Source organism: Coenobita brevimanus, chromosome 103, assembly GCF_032717465.1.
Source record: "Coenobita brevimanus isolate Jiangsu-jjx chromosome 103, ASM3271746v2, whole genome shotgun sequence".
Classification (NCBI taxonomy): Eukaryota; Metazoa; Arthropoda; class Malacostraca; order Decapoda; family Coenobitidae; genus Coenobita; species Coenobita brevimanus.
Window position 1 is genome coordinate 30921668 of NC_137056.1, and position 21578 is coordinate 30943245.

General features: G+C 44.0%; 1 protein-coding gene across 1 annotated transcript in view; it reads left to right on the forward strand.

The window, feature by feature from the left end:
* LOC145415664 (cytosolic carboxypeptidase 1-like) overlaps positions 1–21578 on the forward strand; it is a 176106-nt gene that overhangs the window by 151735 nt on the left and 2793 nt on the right. The window contains exon 7 of the mRNA XM_080284879.1: positions 3593–3599. Within this exon, the coding sequence (XP_080141005.1) occupies positions 3593–3599 (7 nt within the window). The remainder of the gene's footprint in view (positions 1–3592; positions 3600–21578) is intronic.

Below are 21578 nucleotides of genomic sequence, written 5' to 3' on the forward strand. Positions count from 1 at the left end.
AAATTTTCATGAAATATACAAAGAGGGCATCACTAGACAGATCCCCAAATTTACTGTAAGGATGCAAACAAAAAAGGAATACTTTAACAACAGATGTAAGAAGGCATCTGAAACAATGAACACAGGATGGTACTATGAGAGAAGATAAATGAGAGAGCATGGAATAAACATAAAGAAGCAAGAAATTACTAATTACGGATATGAAGAGGAGAAATCCATATACTGGTATATGTATGAAAAAGAATGTTTGTCTGTCTGTGTGTCTGTCTGCCTTATGTGTAAATCAAGGAGAATGCATATAGAACCCTCTGAACATCTCCAACAGGTGTATTGTTTTATGGTAAATATAGATGTGTACATTACAGTTGCTAAAATTTTGCCAAACATTTTTAAAATTGCAAAAAGGTGGATTTTCTTAGTGTCCCTCTGTTGGTCCAAATTAGAAGTACTGTACATGTCTTTTGGTGCTTCAAATGTTGCATTGGAATGGAGTAGGCTGGGTGAGTGGCACAGGCAGGGCAAGCTGTGCAGACAGAATGACCAGAAACTCATATGTGAATATGAGGGTTGGGCTCAGAAAATATACCAGTAATTCATATTACAGTACAGTAATTGATGAATCATATAACTGGAAATCGTCACCATGGGGAGGCAAACATCATCGGGTACATAGCCTTACACACCCTCTGAATCCACTCACAAGGGCCCTTTGAACAACTCTGTAGGTAGTGACTCTTCCAATCCACCATCAAGGGTCCTTTGTGCATCTCTCCAGATAGTGACTTTTCCTCCTCAAAGTATATCTCGGCATGAATGATCAACCTTTCCAGCCATGAGTTCTGTGGCCATCCCCCTTGTCTCCTCCACCTGGGGTAACTTTCTCTCAGAGACCACCATGTGGGCAGGGTCAGCCTCAGGAAAACAGGTCAAGTACCCACATAACTGGAGCTGGCACTGATGTATTGTGTGGGTCATTGACTCCAACTCAGTCTCATGATATTCAGTACCCTTATTCATACTGCTGGCAGTCCAGTCAGTTTGTTGTGTGAGCGAGCCTCAGGAATGCTGCCTCAGCCTGCATGGCTTGCCACTTAGGAATGTGACCACTGTTGGTTGCAGCTCAGAAGTTCTAATGAAGGCATCATGGGGCCTTCATCGCAAGTCGAGGACTATATTGTAATACGAGATGCTACCCAAAAGTTCCAGTAATCTGAACAGAGGGAGCCAACTGTTCACAATTTTGCCTTTTGTCACTAGGAGGAGTCAGCAGCACCCCTTGTGCTTCAGTGTGGCCCCAGTTGTGTCTGTGAGTGGACGTGTCGTTGAGCTACGCTTACTACTGTAACATGGTGTGTAGGTGGTTTGGCGGTTTGGCGATGGCGGACTTCACGGAACAAAGAACCTACATCAAGTTCTGCTTCAAGATCAACAAGATGGCTGCAGAAACTCACCAGTTGTTTCAGCAAGCCTTTGGTGACAAAGCCATGTCCCAAAGCAGAATTTTCGGGTACAAGCGGTTCAGGGAAGGACGAACGTCCGTCGAAGATGATGACCATTCTGGACAACTGTCAACGGCAACAACACCCGAAAATGTCGGAAATGTACGTCAGGCTATCCTTGCAGATCGTAAATGAACTATCCATGATGTTTGTGATATCGTTGGACTGTCGTACGGGAGCATGCAACGCATTTTGTTGGACGTGTTGGGCATGAGACGCATCGCTGCAATATTTGTGCCAAGACTGCTAAGTGGCAAGCAGAAGGCACATCGTGTTGCAGTTTGCAGGGAGCTCAAGAATCAGGTCAGAGATGATGCCACCTTCATCTCCAAGGTCATAACTGGTGATGGTTCATGAGTTTATGGTTATGACCCAGAGACAATGCAGCAGTCATCGCAATGGAAGTCTCCCAATTCACCAAGACTGAAAAAAGCACGTCCTGTTCACAGCAGTGTCAAGTTGATGTTGATCGTTTTCTTCGATATCCAAAGGATTGTTCACAAAGAATTTGTCCCACCCGGTCAGTCTGTCAGGGGAAAGTTTTACTGTGAAATTTTGCAGCATCTGAGGGAGAACATCAGCTACAAACGTTCAGAACAGTGGAAGAACATGGACTGGGTCCTGGATCATGACAACGTCCTCACCCACACATCAATTGTTGTCTGGCAGTTCCTGGCCTCCACTAACACGGTAGTCATTCCCCACCCACCCTATTCACCTGACTTTGCCCCCTGCGACTTTTTCGTGTTTCCCAAGCAGAACTTACGACTGAAAGGGCGTCGATTTGACTCAATTGAGGAGATCCAAACAGAGTCGCAGAAGGTGCTCAAGACAATCACGCCTGAAGCCTTCCAGGGATGCATGGACTCATAAGAAAAATGCTGGGACCACTGTATACATGCCCAAGGGGACTACTTCAAAGGTGACAGTGAGAACTAGGAGGCAAGGTAACTTATTTTCCTACAATATTCAAATTACTGGAACTTTTGGGTAGCACCTCGTACAGTCAGGTTTTGTTATATGTTTGTTTGCAGTGCAACTAATTGCTGTAACGATGAACAAAGAGTTAGACCCATGTTCAAAATAATGATGGCAAAATCATTGTGAATTTGCTAGAATGATGCATTTCAGTGAGCTGATTTAGCCAAGATAGCACCCAGTGCTTATGTTCACTGTGATCATCTGCATTGTATTTCATTTTGTGTGTGAAAGGACACCAAAACACCACAGTGCAAGTGCATAACAAATAGTGCAGTGTGCAGTATTAAGTGAATTGATACTTTTTGTGTGTGAAAAACTGAAACTGTGACTTGGAAAGCATATCTGTCATGCATACATGACCTCCCAGTCAGCTGAGCCAAGATGGCCACCCAGTGTCTACATTTGCTGTGATTATCTGCCTTTTGTTCCATTTTGTACATGAAAGACCATTGAAACACCATTGCTAATGCCAAGTAACAGTGCAGGTGTGCAACAAATAGTGCAGTGTATAGTTTTGAGTGAAGTGATAGCTTTTTGTGTGTGAAATACTGAAGCTTGTGATTTGAAAATTGTGTCTGGGAAGGATGCTACCCCTTGTGGAAAGCATGGTGCTACTGAGAGGCACTGAGGGCAAGCCTAAAAAGGCTTTTTTTTTTTTTTTTTTCTTTTTTTAAGTTACATGGTCATAGGACCCCCCTCTTTATCCCCATTGAACCTGTGTACGATAAGAATCATTATGCATTGGGATTTAACTTGACAGAACTCCACTGCATAGTGAGTCATGAATTTATGCAGTATATACTGTATGTCTTAATGTATAACTGGTTATACATTAAGGCATATACACCCACCGCAAATTGACTTAGGACCTACACACAGAATTGCTATGGGAGAGTTGTCTGTCTTTGCTTTGAGTTTCCATATCTACCAAGTGACTTTTTTGGGCAAGAAGTAACTGGCAACTCCTCTGGTGTTGGCGGGAGCCAGTGAAACACTCAGCACGCCAGTGCTTCTCCAGAAGCGAGAGTGGGAGTATATGTTCCCGTCGCTCCGAGCTTGCTCCTCCCTCTCTTTTCGTGTGCATTACTGTTTGCGCTGTTATTTTCCTAGAGTCGAGTTGTCATGCCTGGAAAGTACTGCTCAAGGGATGAGAGGGTCCGTATCATTGCATGGAGGCAGGATAATGTCCCTATCAATACGATGAGAACTTACTGGACGTGCAAAGTCGACCGTCGTGAAGATTCTTGTTGCAGTGCACGGCCTGCCACCTGATGTCATACCAGAGCACACACATGGCAGTAGAAAGAAGAGGACGACCTCCAGAGGTACAGATACACTTCTGAAGAGGGAAGTAATCAAGAATCCTCAACTGACAGCAACAGAATTGAAGAGAATACATCCTCAGCTGTTACAAGACGTCTCAATTCAAACTATCCAACACCGCTTGCAGAAGGAGCTGGGTTTGCTAAGCCACACTGCAGCCAAGAAACCGCTTCTCACTGACCGCATGAAGAAGCAGCACATCCAGTTTGTCAAGAAGTATGCACACTGGACATCAGATGAATGGAGAAAAGTTATGTTTTCCAATGAAAGCACATTTCAAGTGTTCCAAGTGCTTTCTGCCAAGGTTCATCGCCCTGCCTCCTATAGTCGATGTGACCCTGCTTACTCGGTGCTGACTGTTGAGCACCCACAATCAGTAATAGTATGGGGGTGTTTCTCAGGTGAAATGGGAAGGGGAGGCCTCTACTTTCTTCTTAAGAACTTGATGATGAATGGTGGCCTGCACATTTAAATTCTGAAAGATCATTTGTTAAACGTTTTTGCTATTCATGGGTGTGACTTTTCATGCACGACTCAGCTCCATGTCACAAGTCAAGAAAGGTTACAAAATGGCTTCAGGATAAATCGAATTGAAGTCTTCGACTGACCTGGCAACAGTCCAGATCTAAATCCAATAGAAAACTGCTGTGCAAAGATGAAGAAAATCATGGCAAAGAAGAAGACACCCAATCTGGACAACCTCAAGACTGAACTGACAAATGTTTGGTGCAAAGAAACGTCCTTAGATTACTCTAGAGATTTAAGTGATTCCATGCCAAAACGCATGCAATTGGTCCTGAAAAACAAGAGAAACATGATTTCATATTAACCTGAGGCGTCCTGACAACATATGGATATGTTCACACATTTTGTCACGGTGACACCCGACAATGTATCCACACGTTTTGCAGTTGCGAGGTCCGCTATTTGCACATTTTTCAAATTTCGTGCGTGATTTTTGGTACATATATGCAGGCAAGGTGCAGCAAGAAGGAAAATAAAGTATGGTCCTTCTGTGTTGTCTGGGGAAGGCACAAGTGGTGTGGCGGGAGTGAGGGGTGAAAGGGAAAGTGGTGTGGCGGGAGTGAGCGGTGAAAGGGAAGGTGGTGATGGGAGGGTGGCAGTGCAAGCACGTGGTGTATGTGGGCAGCAAGCAGGCGAGAAGGAGCCGCTCCTTAGCACGTCTTTCACCCCTCAGTATTCCCACACTTCCTCTCCATAGCCCTGTGATGTGGGGAAAGGAAGGAAAGGGAAGGGAAAAGGGAAAGGAAAAGGGAGAGGGAAGAGGAGTACAAGTGGGGAAGGACACCACTCTCCACCTCCCCAACCTACCCCACCACCCTCTCCTGCCCACCCTGACAAGGAATATAACACCTTGTTACATTACTGATACTGTGTGTGCTTCCAATAATATGATGCTTACTGTAAAAGTAAGGCCTGTACTTATGCATTAATATGATGCTCAATATAATAGTAAGGCCTGTAAGTATGTGATAACAATTGTATAAAGTGGAAATGGGTGTAATGTTAGTGAAAAAGTATTATATAAGTTGCAGATTGAGTGTAAGTTGAAACAAGTCATAGCAAGTTCACTTACTATCTACATATGCGATAATATGACGCCCAGTATACTGTAATAGTATGGCCTGTAAATATGTGATAACAATTGTATAAAGTGAAAACGAGTGTAATGTTAGTGGAAAAGTATTATATAAGTTGAAAAATAGAGTGTAAGTTGAAACAACAGTCATAGCGAGTTCACTCACTATGTACAAAGACACAGCTATCTTCCCAAAGTTTGACGAACATATAGTGGAAAAGTCGAACAATTTGCAACACGCAGTAGAAGAGATTGGGTTTTCATTTTATTTCGCCAGGTGTAAATTATCTTTGGACGGAACTGGGAAGATAGTTTTGTCTTTCAATTGTATATATGCAAAAATATGATGCTCAATATAATAGTAAGACCTATAAATATGTGATAACAATTATATAAAGTGGAAACGCATGTATTGTTAGTGGAAAAGTATTATATAAGTTGAAAAATAGATTTAAGTTGAGACAGCAGTCATAGCGAGTTCACTCGCTACGTACAAAGACACAACTACAGTAATCACTCTAATATCCGGACGCCCAATAACCGAACATCCCCACTACCCGGACCTTATCGTCCTGGGATCCAACATTCCCAAAATGGTCCGAAAACCCAAAAAAATAAAAAATAAATTGATTTTTTGCCGTCCGTAATTTGAACTTGCCGCGCGCGCCGCGGGAGAGCATTGTTTTGGTTCGTCATTCCTCCGACGTCCGATAGAGCGTCGCTGCATCATCCCCACTTCCCGCCTGTCTCTCACCACGACTGGACCTACGCTCTTCGTAATGGCTGCCCACGTGCTCGCTTTTGTGGTGGTGCCGTACTTGCTGCAAGGCCTCCTGCTGCTCTTGGCCCTCCTCTTAGTGTGTGTGATGATGGCCCCGCCACCTGAGAAAAGGAAGAGAGTGGTGTTGACTCTGGAAAAGAAGAGGGAGATATTGGAGAAAGTTGATGCGGGTTGGTCTTCTTCACGCATTCTCCGCAAGTTTAACCTGGCCCGGTCGACTTTGTTCGATATCAAACGTTCCCGAGACAAACTCATGCAGTACATGGCTGACTTCTCGTCGAGAAGCAAACGCAACGTGGAAAGGAAGGTTATGTTTACCCCCAAGTTTGCAGAAATCGACCGATCTACGTTGATTTGGTACCGACAGCAACGTGCAGCTGGTGTGATGGTACGTGGAACGGAGCTGAAGGCTGCTGCTGAGAAGTTTGCAAGGCTTCACGACGCCCTAGACTTCAAGGATCCGAGGGTTGGCTCTTCGCGTTCAAGTTGCGACATGGCCTTACTAACCGTAAAGCACATGGCGAAGCATTGGACGCTAACGAGGATGGAGTTGACGAGTTTCGGCACAAGGTGAAAGGCTTGATCGACAGGGAGGGCCTCACTCTCGGTCAAGTCTATAACGCAGACGAAACTGGCCTATTCTGTCGCTCGCTGCCAACGAACATTCTAGCCGATGAGACGGAGAAGCGTGTACCTGGCCGCAAGCTTTCTAAGGAACGGATATCTGCTTTGTGTTGTGCCAGTGCTAACGGCATGCACCGGCTTAAGCCCGTTGTTGTTGGCCGTGCAAAGCAGCCTCGGTGCCTTCATGGGGTGATGGATGTCCTTCCTGTCGTATGGTACCATTCTTTGACAGCATGGTTCACAGCTGTGATTTTCAAAGACTGGTTTCACCGTCACTTCGTCAAGGAGGTCATCCAGTACCAGAAGAAGACACTGGGAATCCCTCGCGACCGGGTAAAGGCTCTCCTTCTGCTCAACAATGCACCTGCCCACCCGTGTGACAAGGACTTGGTTGCTGAGAATGGCCGTATTAGGTGCATGTTTTTGCCACCTAATACGACTGCTCTCATTCAACCCATGGACCAAGGAGTGATCGTGGCAACAAAGCGCCTGTACCGTCGGAAGTTCCTGGATGAGGTGATGGTTGTTCTCGAGGACGAGGACGAGCGCAGGGAAGGACGTGACACTCGAGGTAAGCAGACTTTGGAAAACCTTCGCCGCTACAACATCAAGTCTGCGCTGTACAACTGGGCTAGTGCATGGAAGGAAGTCCCTGTGAAAACTCTTGAAAATGGTTGGTCTCGTCTGCTTCTCGGAACAGATGTGGAGTACGATTTTCTGGGCTTTGACTTGGATGACTTCCATGCACGGCTACGTACGCACGGCGACGTTGTTGATGTGGACGATGTACGTGAGTGGTTGGACGACGACGAGGGCGATCCTGGGTATCAGACGTTGTCTGATATCGAGATCGCGTCTTCGGTTGCTGGTGTCAGTCCCGAACTTGAATATTCCGACGACGAAGGCGACGATGATGCGGACTCCTCTCAGCAGGACACTACTCCAGCCATCCCCAAGCTGAGCGCACTCCGGGAACATCTAGAGTTCGTCCTAGACTACCTGGAACACCCGGACTGCGACAGGGAGATGGAGCCCTTGGGACTCGTGGAGGAAGTGCGTGCTTTCCGGCAGCACATCATCAATCGCCAAAATCGTCGGTCCTTGCGTCAGTCAACGATTGACAGTTTTTTCAGGCCCATGACCCCCGCTGTGCCAGGCCCTGGCTCCACTCCGTTGCCTCCCCAAGACAGGCCCTCATGCTCCGAGCCACAGCCCAGCACATCAGCTACAGTGGAGTCACCGCTCGATGTGAGTTTGCGACTTTCCTCAGAGTCTTCTGTAGTCGGTACGCCATCACCACGACCCAGCGATGCACCCCTTGGTCACCTGCCAGTGATACTCTCGGACTCTGACAGTGAATAAACAGCAAGAACTTCTCCACTAGGCCACACGGGAATTTTGAGTGTTGTGCAGTGAAAAAAACGGTGTGTTGTGTTAAGGTTTTCGAAATGAGAGAAAAGACTCAGTGGAAACAAAATTTAACGTAACTAACCTTCTTTGTTTTGGCTTTGGAAAATAAAAAAAAATTGGGAAAAGTTAATGTGCAACACAAAATTAAAATGGAACAATATTTGGACTAAAGTGAACACTGTGAAGAGAACGGACTTCTGTGTGTTATTGACTAAGTTCAGTGCAAGACTTCAGGAAGAGTGTACTGCAAGTGCTTCAGGAAATCGTTCTTACTGTCAGAGTCCGAGAGGAGGCGGTTATTCATCGAGGTGGCCAGGGACTTGCTGTAAGTAGCCAGAATGTTTCATATTGTACTTTTTTCCATACTATACTTACCAGAATGTTTCATACTGTACTTTTTTCCATACTATACTTACCTCATGCATGTGCAGTAGGAATGTGTTTTTCAGAGTTAGGCTAGGTTAGGGTCCATAAGTACCAGAATGTTTATTAATGTATGAACATACTTCTAAACCCTCATTTTATGTTTCTTTTGCATTTATTTCAGTCATTTATGTGCCTTATTGGTGTGATTTGGGTGTTAAATAGGTGCTATGCATGTCCAGAGGGAGTTGTATAGGTGTTTCTCTGAGTTAGGGTCCATAAGTACAAGTCCATAAGCTGGGGCCCAATATCCGGACGAAACCAATAACCGAACCTACCGATGGCTCTATTGATCCGGATATTGGAGGGATTACTGTACAGGCATACCCCGGTTTAACAATCTAATTGGTTAGGTAAAACCCCATCGTTAGGCGGAGTATCGTATATCAGGGTAGTTTTAACATGTATTTCAATGTGGACCATTTACCGGCATTAGGTTTCCCCCCAGACCAAGTCCAAAACCCACCCAGATGAGCCCAAAAGCAGGTTTAAAGGCAATCTAAATGCCCTAACAGCTGTCAAGGAAGCTAATCCAAGCCTAACACCTGTATATAACTCACTGACAGCAACAAATAAAACCTGAAAATCATATGGAATTGGTTAGAGAATATCAAACACCTCTCATCACTTACTTCTTGTAAGTCCATGTCCAGTCCTGGTCATCATCCTTGCTATTCCCCCCGAGGCTTATGGACATGTGGTGCTCCTCAACACTCAATCCTCCTTCTCAAAGCCCTCATGCCTTATCTCCAGGGGAGGGTCAGAGGGGGTTGGCGATGGAGTGTGATGCAATGACTCAGGCAGAGGTGATGGAGTGCGATGCGATGACTCAGGTGGAGGTGATGGGGTGTGATGCGCTGGCTCAGGCAGTGGTGATGAGGTGCGATGTGATGGCTCTGGGGATGGCGATGGAGTGCGATGCGATGATAGAGAAGGTGGTGTGGGAGACAGCTGTGATGTCCAGTGAGGTGGCGAGGGAGACCGCTGCGATGAATGATGAGGTAGCGATGGAGTCAGTTGCGGTGGCTCTTGTCATAGCGAGAGACAGAGACAGTGGCCGAAGTGGTGTGGGAGATGGAGGGTGGGACGAGGAAGGCAGCGATGGAGTGGCAGAATGCCTTTGAGGAGACACAGGTGACATGGGAGACGGCAATCGGCTGGAGGTTAGGTCCAACACAACGGGCCGAGCACATCCTCAGCAGGAGGTGTCCCTCAGTGTTTCTCTGCAGGTTGAGGGTTGGGGAGATGCCCTGCTGGTTGAAGGCTGGGGAGATGCTCTGCTCGTCGAGGGCTGGGGAGATCCTGTGTGACTTGCTGGCCTGGTGGGGGCCTGCTTAAAGAAGGCTGTGATCGTTGTCTGCCTAGCCGCCCTCTTCTTCTCCGGCATCGTCCTGTATACTTTCATACCCTCCTTGAACCGATTAGCTGTGTCCCTGCCTCGTCCTGGGAGGGGGTCATGTGTTTTCATAAGGTCTGTAATCTTGTCCAGCTTCGTTATCTTCTCCTTCAGGATCTTGATGTTGAGAGCTTGGACCTCAGGCACAAACTTCTCCTCCTCTGCCTCCTGGTGCACCTGCCCGATCTCCATATTGAGGAGGTCCTCGTTGCTGAGCTCCTCCCTGTGGCTCTCGAGAACCTCCTCCACATCATCCTCGTCGACCTTCCCAAAGCCCGCCTCGTGCAACAACTCGACAGTGTCCTGCCGCACATGCTGGACAGGCGGAGGTTGCATGCCCTCGGGGAAGCCGGTGAAAGAGTGCACACATTCTGGCCACAGCTTCCGCCACACGCTGTTCATCATCACCTGGCTCGTCTCGTCCCATGCTGCAGTTATATTCTCCAGGGTGTGACGTATGTTGTACCCTCTCCAGAACTGCTGTACAGTTGTTCTGTCGTCACTGTTGCAGGCCCTTATCAACTGTTTCATCGTGCAGTGGAGGTAGTAGGCCTTAAAGGCAGCGATCACCACTTGGTCCATTGGCTGCAACAAAGACGTGGTGCTGGGGGGTAAGAACACCACCTCAATATTGCTGGCCCATTCCTTCATTGCAGGCGGGTGGCTAGGCATGTTCTCCACCACCAGGAGAAATCTGTTCGCCAGATTTTCACGAGATGCATACCTCTTCAGCATACGAGAGAGGTAGTGAAAATATGACGAACAGATATCTGAAGTCAACCAAACTTTCTTCTTCAACTTCCAGATAACCCCAAGGTTCTCCTTAACATACCCCACCAGAGCCCTGGGGTCCTCTGAGTGGTAGACTAGGTGCGGCTTCAACTTGAAGTCGCTCTCGGCATTGTCCCCCAGCAGCAGTGTCAGCCAGTCCTTCGAGGGCTTGAATCCTGGCGTAGACCTTTCCTCCATTGCAAGATATGTCTTGGAGGACATTCTCTTCCAAAAGAGCCCAGTCTTGTGCGCTATAGCCACCTTCTGCGATGATGCATTTCAGCTTATCAGGAAACACTGCCGCTGCCACCGTACCTACACTCGCCGCCTCACTGTACATCTTCGTATGGTGGAGATTTGCCCGCCTCTTAAACCGGTCAAACCACCCACGGCTAGCCTTAAAGGTCTTACTTTCATCAAGCTCTCACCTTACCTTTAGCTCGTCCCAGAGCGAGAGAGCCGTAGTGCAATAATAGCCTGCCTCATGGGTGCCTTGCACCAGTTCTGATCTTCCACCCATGTGTGGAGCATCCGCTCCTGCTCCACCATCACCGGCTCTCACTGGCGGGTGATACGGGAGGCGGATAAGGTTGCATCCTCCCAAGCAGCAGCCTTAATGGCCTCGTTCTTCTTGATGATGGTGGAGACAGTTGACTGGACCAGATGGAGAGCTGAGGCGGTAGAACACGCACCTTCACCTTTGTCGTGCCGCTTAAGGATTTCCAATTTCACCTCCAGTGACACAAGCTTTCGGACATGCTTCGCAGGAACATCACCAGCACCACCACTAGCAGGACGCTTACCATCACAACTAGGGCCTCCACTAGCCCCACCATGTGCTGCACCCTTACGAGACATGATCATACTTATTTTGGCTAAAATTCACACAGTATCGCACCACACACGATTCGAATCACAGCTCTACTCACGGCACTGCTCGAACACAGTTACAATGTGCTATGATAGCAACTTGCATACAGTAATGTTGGTGGTGCAATATGATACATGGCGGGCAAGCGTAAGGGAGATCCTCACTCTGAGATGGCTGATACGAGAGGAGCGATATGGGAGAGTGCGGGGTGAGCAATGGGTATGGGGCCTGCGCAAGCATTTCTGCACATCCTGGCAGATGGGCGGGCTCAGCTGGAAACATATGCGATTCAAAATTTTGGCCCTACGTCAGCAGGTGCGATGTCAGAGGGCCCATCATTAAATTGAGGCTCACCCATCGGGTATCGGGGCCTGGTGCAATTTGTACCCCCATTGCTAAGCCGAGGTATCGCATCTAGGGGTATCGTATATCAGGGCATTACTGTATCTTCCCAAAGCTTGATGAACATATAACGGAAAAATCGAACCATTTGCAACACGCAGTAGTAGAGATTGGGTTTTCATTGTACAGTAAAAGTCCAATTCTACGGCATCCAATTCCCCGGCAAATCTGATATTTTGGCAGTTTTGAGAAATAGTCCCATTTACGAAAATCTCTGATCATTCGGCAGATTTTCCGATTTTTTTCGTCAGTCTTGAAATTCTCCATGAGTCCTTAGAGCCTGTTGCAGGACCTTCTACTGCTGGGGACTTTTTCCAGCAGTAGCAGAGTCCAATCAACCCCTTCTGTTGTACATATGTAAATAAGGAACCTACTATAAGTTTAGGTAAGTGCATGTGAACTTGTAGGCCTACTGTACCATTACATTTATATACAGTATGTTCACTAATTTCTTTATTTTTCATATTCATGTATAGTACTGTATTCATTACAGTATTGTACAGTATCAAACAGTATACAGTACTCTCTCCAAACACATTTTTAATGATATGAGTAGTGATGATAGTGTTCACCGAAACATATAAGGTATTGAGTGGGTAGGGTTTTTGATAATTCGGCAATTTTGATTTTTCGGCACTTGCCTGGTCCCATGGATGCCAAAAAATCGGACTTCTACTGTATTTTGTCAGGTGTAAATTATCTTTGGACAGAACTGGGAAGATAGTTTTGTCTTTCATTGTACATATGCAATAATATTACGCTAAATATAATCGTAAGGCCTGTAAATATGTGATAACAGTTCTATAAAGTGGAAACGGGTGTAATGTTAGTGGAAAAGTATTATATAAGTTGAAAAAAAGAGAATGTAAGTTGAAACAACAGTCATAACAAGTTCACTCACTGTGTAAATATGCACTTATATTACGCTAAATATAATCGTTAGGCCTGTAATTATGTGATAACAGTTCTATAAAGTTAGTGGAAAAGTGTTAAGTAGAAAAAATGAAATGTATGTTGAAACAACAGATGTAGCGAATAATATGTGACCGATTTGGGCGATTTCGCTATGCCCACTTAATGGTACAATGCTTATTTCGCCCATATTTTTGTGTGAAAACCAGTATATTCTTGTACTGCTTGTTATTATGTTCCAAATTAATAATTATCTACCAGTTTTGAGTGATTCTCTGTACATACCTCAACCATAGAAAACGGGACAGCAGGCGAGCACCTTTACAGAATACGGTACCAGGTGCATGGAGGCTCACCTGTTTTTACCATTTCTAGTTTCAGGTAAGCACATTTTCTGTGATTTGCCATCATTTCTCACCAAAAGCGGAGGTTTGAGCCAAAGAAAAAAGAATCCAAAATCTGCCGGGATTCACGAGGGTCAGTGGTGGAAATCGGCTGGGATGGGATGGGTTAATGAATGGCATTTCATGAACAGACATTGTGATATACTATGATTTCTGTGTTTTTTAATACCTTGTGGGGGGAGGTCCTAAGTCAATTTGCAGTAGCTGTGTATTACATTAGGTATGCAGGTCAACGGTCATTTGCATGAAAACGGCCTCCCACCTCCTTGGTGATCTCCATCACATATCTCCCTTTGTCCCTTCTCAGCAAAACTCATACTTGTCAAGACGGATGTCTGTGCTGCTCCCAATCCCCAGCCAGTCTGGCAGCATAACTCTTCAATTGTGCCCAGTGTCCCCGGCAAGACAAAACCTCTCCTTGATCTTGGGGTGCTTTCCGTTGCACCCATCAGCTAAAGCCAGGGTAGCATGTTTAAAGGCATCTCATTGTTTAGCAGGGTCCAGAACAGTTCTGAGCACTTCGGACCAATTTGAGACGCCACTACATACTCATAAGCACACTTCTCATCCCTGAGTTTCTCAAAATGGAACTGTTTCTGGTAGTATCTTTGACAGTTAATGGAGAGAGAGAGAGAGAGAGAGGTCACTCAACACATAGCTGTGGGAAAATGGTGAAAATGGGGTGGTCATCTGTGACGTCCGGCTGCTGGATTTCATCTATGTAGACGTGAAGTGTCAACGAAACAACAATTTACAAATTCCACAGTGTGTAAAAGTGGCAGTCTATTTCAGAAAATCAGTGAGAGAGGTGCCAGTGTAGTCAGTGGTCACCCCCAAACACCCATAAGTCACCTGCTGCCAAACAAATCTCTCCAGGACCACAATCTTCCCCTCACACCCTCCCCTCTCTCTCTCTCCTCCCTCATGGAGCCTTATTAACCCCTTATGGGTGGGCAGCTTATCAATTACATGACCATGTGGGGCGGCATATTTTCAGAAAAATAAAGTGTCAAGGAATACATGCATAAATTGATCAAAATGGATGAAAAACACAGGTAAGAGGTGTTGCTTACTTGGCCGTGGCCTTCCTTAGGGACTTTGGGCTGTTTTGCCAGACTGCCTAGGGAACAACTACTACTACTACTACTGCTACTACTACTGCTACTACTTACTTGGTAATGTGTCTCTGCTGGCTGTGGGAGGAGCAGGGGAGGAGCGTGAGCAGGCAGCTTATCAGCAGGTGCGCCTGGGGCAAGGTTAGCGGACTCTTCACTCATTTTCTTTTTCTTCTCCATCACTCATTTTCTTTTTCTTCACCACTGGACACTAAATTTATTATTTATGCATTCTGTACACTGTTCATTGTCTTCAAAATCTTAGGTATGTGTTTTCTATTTTACTTGAACACTTATAACAGTAAAACTTACGTACATATACAGTAATTAAAAATAATTGTCAGCACGGTGATAAAATGGTAGCCAGTTAAAATTATTGTAGAGTTTTTTACTTCTACAGCCATATAGTTTGATACAATGGGCAGATGGGTGGATGGATTAGTGGAGTGGGTGGGTGGGTAGTGTGAATATAGGTCCATGGTAAGAATAGGTCCATGAGGAATAAATCCCTGGGGATATGGACCCAGGGACAAACATAGGTTTACTGAGTAAAGTGGGACCCCAGGTGTTCTATCCCACAGAGGGAGTGACCATCCAGCCTCCCAAGCAATGCTGGTAAGCACAACACAGGGTTTTACCAAGGCAGTGCCAGGTCCTCCTGCTAGTGAAACATGGGAAGGATATAGTGGGAAAAAGTAGTAAGAACGTTGTTAATGGTGCATGAAAATAAGGAACAGCATAATTAGACCAAGAGATGGAGAAGTATTATACAAGAAAGAAAAAGAAAGGAATAAAATAACAACAGGCTGCAGTAAGTGTTTGTAATAAAGTTAAATTAGATGGGAGAGATAATATAAAACAAAGACAAGGAAAGAAGTGAAATAATGATCAGCATGCTGCAGTAAGTACTTGTAATGAAATTGAACTTATGGAAGTTGATGAGAAAATAAGGACCCAACAGATGACCAAGAAAGTAGCTGGTTGTAACATCTTCCATAATTTCATCATTCCTTTACACAATATACGCCTTCTCCCATTGCTGTATCTTCCACTATCACCTCCATCTTAGTGACCAAATGGTCATTCTTTCGCAAGGGACAAGTGGTGCTTTATATTGTGCACATCACTGAGATACTTTTGTGAATATGAAGTGCAACATTGAATGTTCACCATCTCATCTTATTATTATTTTTTTGTAAAATGTTTTCAGCATAGAATCACCCTATTCGCTGATCTACTTCACCAGAATTTTTTTATTATTCCCAGCATCATTGATGTCTTCAGTCAGCATCACTTTATTCCTCCCTCATGTATGGTCTTGTAAGTGGAAACATGTAAACCTGATATGTAATTTTCCACCATGTACCTTATGTATTTCCACTCCTAATACTTCTGTCCTAATATTTCCAAGATTTATCCTTCTTGATATTATTTTATATATATATATATATATATATATATATATATATATATATATATATCATTAATCATCACACCTCCATATTTTTCCCCTCTATCCTTGTTCTGCACACTGTATTTCTTCCAGCATATACAGTAATCCCTCCAAGATCCAACATAATAGAGCCAAGGGCATGTCCGGGACTTGGTTTTGTCCAGGACTTGGGAAAAATGCCCCTGGACAGGTGCTTATAGATCACAACCTAACCTAACTTTGAAAGCCACCTAAATAACTCCCTACCGGACATGCACAGCACCTGTTCAAAACCCTATGCACACAAATAAGGGACAGAAACCATGAAATAAGTGAAAAGAAACAAGAGAATGAGAAATTAGAAGTGAGTATGGAAAATATTTAGCAGTGTCCAGGGTACATAGGACACGTCCATGGCCATCATGAAGATTAACCCGCCTCCTGTAAGGCTCTGAGGGTGGTGAAGGTGCACTTGAAGCACGTACAGTTATCCAGTGTTGTGCTGCACTTAATCCTTTGCACTGTGAATTATAATTGTTTAACACAGCACATTCTGTTCTTACTTGCGCCATGCCAGTTGCAGCATGCCAGGGTTGCACTTTGCACTTAATCCTTTGCACTCTGACTTTTAATTTCTTTACACTGAACATCACTGTAAATTCCCATGTGGTCTAGTGGTAAGGTATTGCAGTTTATTCACTTTATTCACAAAAACGAGCACGTGGGGAGCCATGGCGACGAACATGCAGTCACAACGGTAGGTAGGCGGGAACTGGAGAGGATGAAGGGGTGCTCCAGCGGATGTCGGCGGAACTATGCGCCAAAACACAGCTGCTCATCACCACACAGCAAATTCAAATTAGGGTTGAAAACATTATTATTATTATTATTTTTTTTTTTTTAACGTTTTTTGGCCATTTTTGGTATCCGAGGTCCCTAGCCCTAATTGTCCAGGACTTGGGGTGTCTGGGACTTGGACATCTGGGTCTTACAGGGATTACTTTTGTATCAGTGTCAATGTTTAGTTTGGATTCGGTTATGCATAAAACTTCTGGCTTCCCTCTATAATATAATCTCATAATTTTGTTTTCTTGGCTGTCAACCCATTCACATTATGTAACAAGTTTTGTGACTCGGTCACCCTCACTCTCTAGGACTTTACTACTTTCACAAGCCCATCCACTTCCATCATCTCACTTCCTTATTTTTACACACCACTTCTTGATTCTCATGTCCATCATTCTTCAAAAAAAATTATCTTTTGGTCCTCAAGTCTTCTTTCATCATTTTTTTAAAACCTCTTCCTATAGTAACTCGAGTTTCTTTCTGCCTTGTATAAATCTTTCCCTACAATGATCTTGTAATCTGATATATCTTTCAGTCTCCATGATCGTATTATTTATAAAGGCTCCAACATGCTTGCATGCATTGGCCTTGGTCACCTAATGGCTGCTGTCCATGCTGCTTGATCTCTGGCAGCCTCCCTATTCAATCCTTTATCTCTGAAGTCATACTCTACAACCTTGTCCCATGTCTTTTTGGTCCATCTCTCACAACCCTACCCTCAATGTTCACACCTCACCCTTCCTGCACCCAGCTGTCATTTGCTATCTTCTTAACCCCTAGCTGCTGGCTGACATGTATAGCTGTCACTATTTTGAGCATGGAGCAACGCCGGTTAATGTGTATAGCTGCAAGCCTCTTACCACCACCTTTTGAACTTTAACTTATGCTTACTCATTGACGGGACCACCGGGAGATGTGGGGATACTTTCAGTTGAAAGAGGAAGAGTTGGTGATTCTTATGTACTTTTAATATTTTCTCAAGTTGTTATAGTTTGACAGATATTAGGGTTTGAAGTAAGAGTTTTTTTTTTTCCGTCACAGATGTCCTCCGTTGAGAGGAGCGTGCAACATCGGAAACCCCCCAGCCTGTAGGGGTTAACATGCCCAAGTCATCTTAGTCTCCCCCTCCTCATCATAACACCAATACATTCAAGTTCCGTCCTTCCTCTAAACCCTTCAGTCTCAATCTTAGTCTTCCCAGGCCTCATAATAAAAGATGCACTACACATCCATCTATCATTGTCATTTCTATACGTTTGAGCCTGTGACTATATCCTCTTCCATTTCTGCCCATGTCTTACTACCATACAGCATTACATCCCTAACATGTGCTGTATACAAGGATCCCTTAGCATGGAGGGAGAATCCTTTCAGTGTTAGGAGAGGCAATAGCTCCCTGAACATCCTCCACTCAGTATTTCATTTGCAAAATTTTCACCTTGTCTCATCCCTCTTATTTAGTCCTTTATTTCTTATTTCCTCTATCTCTTGCTCCCTTGCTCTTCCCTCGTTTTTAATCAGTCTCATTATTTCTTTCACCCTTTCTGTCTTTTCTTCATTCTAACATGTTCCAGTTTTTATTCTTTTTCAAACTATCCAGAGATAAGTACTAATTTGTTACTGGTCACTGTATACCTTATCACATTTTCTTTCTGTAAAATTCTAATCACTTCTGTCTCCACCTGTTCTATATACACCTTACTTCTTCTTAATTAGTTTCTTGTCCTTACTGTTTCTTTACTGTATTTCATCAGTGATTGAACTTGGACCTCAGAGGGTGATGATCACATAAATCTTAAGTGCTCTTTATTAAACTGTGGCTTATATTAAAAGTCCACTTTGAAAGTAGCTTAACCAGTATATTAAAGCAAAATATTATATGGTAATAATTTACAAATATTAGAAACTGCATCCTTATTTTTTTAAGCTTAATTTGTCAGTCAGAGGAATTTGTTCAGATTTATGTGGTAAATTGTAAACAATTGAATGAACTGATGCCAAGCAGCAAAACAGCTTAGGTGTAAAAATAAAGCTTGCAGCTTTAAGAGTTAAAACAAAAAATTATGAAACTGATGGATCCATGTATTTGCCATTTACCATTTGTGGTGATTTTCAGGAGCTTTAGAGTAAAATCATTCATTCATTCATTCATTGCCAGACGCCATGTATTCCAAACGGGGTGGCCAAGGGCTTAGAGTTAATTGTTTTATAGGGAGGGGCACTAATCCTCCACCAACCCCACTTGACACGTAGGGATGCCAACAGCATCTGGTGTTCCCAGGCGGTCACCCATCCAAGTACTAACCAGACCCACCAAATTAAATTTCATTCACAAATAATAACAGCATGAGAACTTATTGTACGAAAAATTTTCATTCATTGATTCATCATCTAATCGTGTGTTGCCCCATGAGGAACGTAGAAGGCCGGGGCTAGGCAAGTTGGTCCTGCCATTGAAGATGAGAGTGACCACCCTTTCCTCACTGATCCATGAGTGGCATTACTTGAGCAATAAACCCCAACATCCCTTTGATATAAACCTGCACCTGCTCAATCCAACTGGAGCACCTTAACCCCTTCATGCACAGTGACTCAAAACGAGTCAAAGTGGTGTTAGGATGAAGAGGAACCGATGACGCACTATGATGTACTGTACTTGTCAATGTTGCTTTGAAGGGATGCCAATTAGGCAATTCAGGACAAAAATATTCACCAAAAATTCTGTTTTAGCAGGAAGTGCGTCAATCTTTGACGCATCATAGGAGGAGGTGTCTATTTCAAGGTCAACACTCTCATAGTCAGCACTCTCTTGGTTTTCTGTTGGGGGGGGAGGGGAGTTATGCACAATTTTTTTGCAGTTTACTTGAAAACTATTGGTCTTATAAGAATTCAGATAGCATCATGTGAAAGCTCGTGAAATTCTGCATCTAGACATATGCATAGCTCTTGCATTGTGTGGGCAGAATTTTGCACTAGGGTGTAAGGAAACTATTTTCACTGTTGAACAACAGTATTTTCACTGCATTTCAATACTTTCACAGTACATTTACTCGTCAGTTTATGTGTTTTTATTAGCTTGTTGTATAGTACGAGTATAAACATCAGGGAAGGTGATGGTATACAATTTATATCATTATAACCAATTTCTGGGGCAAATAAAATACATGGAAACGTTTTCCATTGTGCACGAGTCCAGCCCGCCCTCGTAGCATTTTCTCTGATCATGTCACACACACTTACAGAAAACTTTTGGTGCACAAAGGGGTTAATTACCCACTAACCACCAGGCACCATAATTTGGTTATATGGTTACCACCCAGCATAGTAAATGGTTTCCTGGTCTACAGGAAACCATTTGGCTCATCACTCAGTGTAGAATTACCTGTAGACAGAGGGAAGAGGAAAGAATGAAAGAGAGAAAGACAGAAGAGGAAAGAAGGAAAGAAGGAAGGAAGAGAGGTAAGGGCAGTCACCTGAGAGCAGCACTACTTTAAGTGAGTGGATGGTGAGCGCCCCCAACTACCACCAAAAAATTTGCTTCTGAGAAAATGATCTTCAGAGTATTTTTTTAGTTTTTGATCATGTTTCTTCTTTGTACCAGCACTTACTGCACTTCAAATAACATATAAGTAGTACAGTATCAAAGAACCCTGCTGGATTACTAGTCTTTGATAGCTATAAAACCTCATTGCTGGGATATTTTTAAAGCATTACTTAGTAGACTTGTATTTATTTATTTTTTTAAGAACAGTCTTGTGGGCTTCTGGCCTTTGGTTCCCTCTTCCATACATAAAAAAAAAAATTTTTTACCACCAATGGACCACATCCGCAGTCTCCAGTTTTATACTTCTAATCAAGTAACCATTTATTATGCTACAGGTGCAAAGGCCTGGTCTAAGAGCTTTCTTCTCTTCTTTTGACTTTTAGGTGATTACATTTTCTCATTTCTTGACTCTCAGGAGTTTACTCTTTCCCCAACCTCGTCTCATTCCCTTAGGGTACTGATGGTGTCTGAAGACTGCTCTGTGCCAAGGACCTGTGACAGGTTACCCTCTTCATATATTGCTAGTGTTGTACAGTACATCAGGGTTGCCTGTGCCAAGCTGAGCCAAGAACAGAATCTCAGAAAATACTAAAAATTTGCATAAGATAGAGTTTCTTTTCAAAATCTGGCAAAACACCTGAGTGGTGGGGTATTTGATTAAATGCCCTGCCCCCAAAAAAAGATTCAGTAAGAACAGCAAATATCCACACTCTCCCTCAATTTATATCACAGTTTATAATGCTTTTTTTCCAGTTGTGCAGTCTCTTGATTAGCTCTATCATTATCCCTAACCAAACTTTCAAACACCATCCCATCAATCCTTCCTCTTTTCCCTTCATCATGTTCACTTTTTTAGCTCCTCCAGACGTCTATTTCTTCTAAACAGTGTTTTGGTCAATGCAGGAGTTATGGTTCAAACTTGTCTTGTGTTAAAGGTTGTGGGAGTGATGGTACAAAATTGTCTGATGTGAAGGATTATGGGAATTATGGTGTAGAATTGTCTGGTCTGAGGGAGTGCTGGGGTTATGTCATCAACCAGTTTTGTATGTTGTGCTCTTTCAGTGTTTATTGGCCAGTTCTTCCTTACCATTGAACCTGACCCCTATGAAGACCCACAGTTAATTAGTACCATACTGGTTGTTATTGTAGATCCAGATTCATTTAAAATGTGAACCTTTTGGACTGCAAGCTTAGTTACCCCACTCCTACAGTCCACGATCCTCCTTGTGAGGTATAGGGAGGCG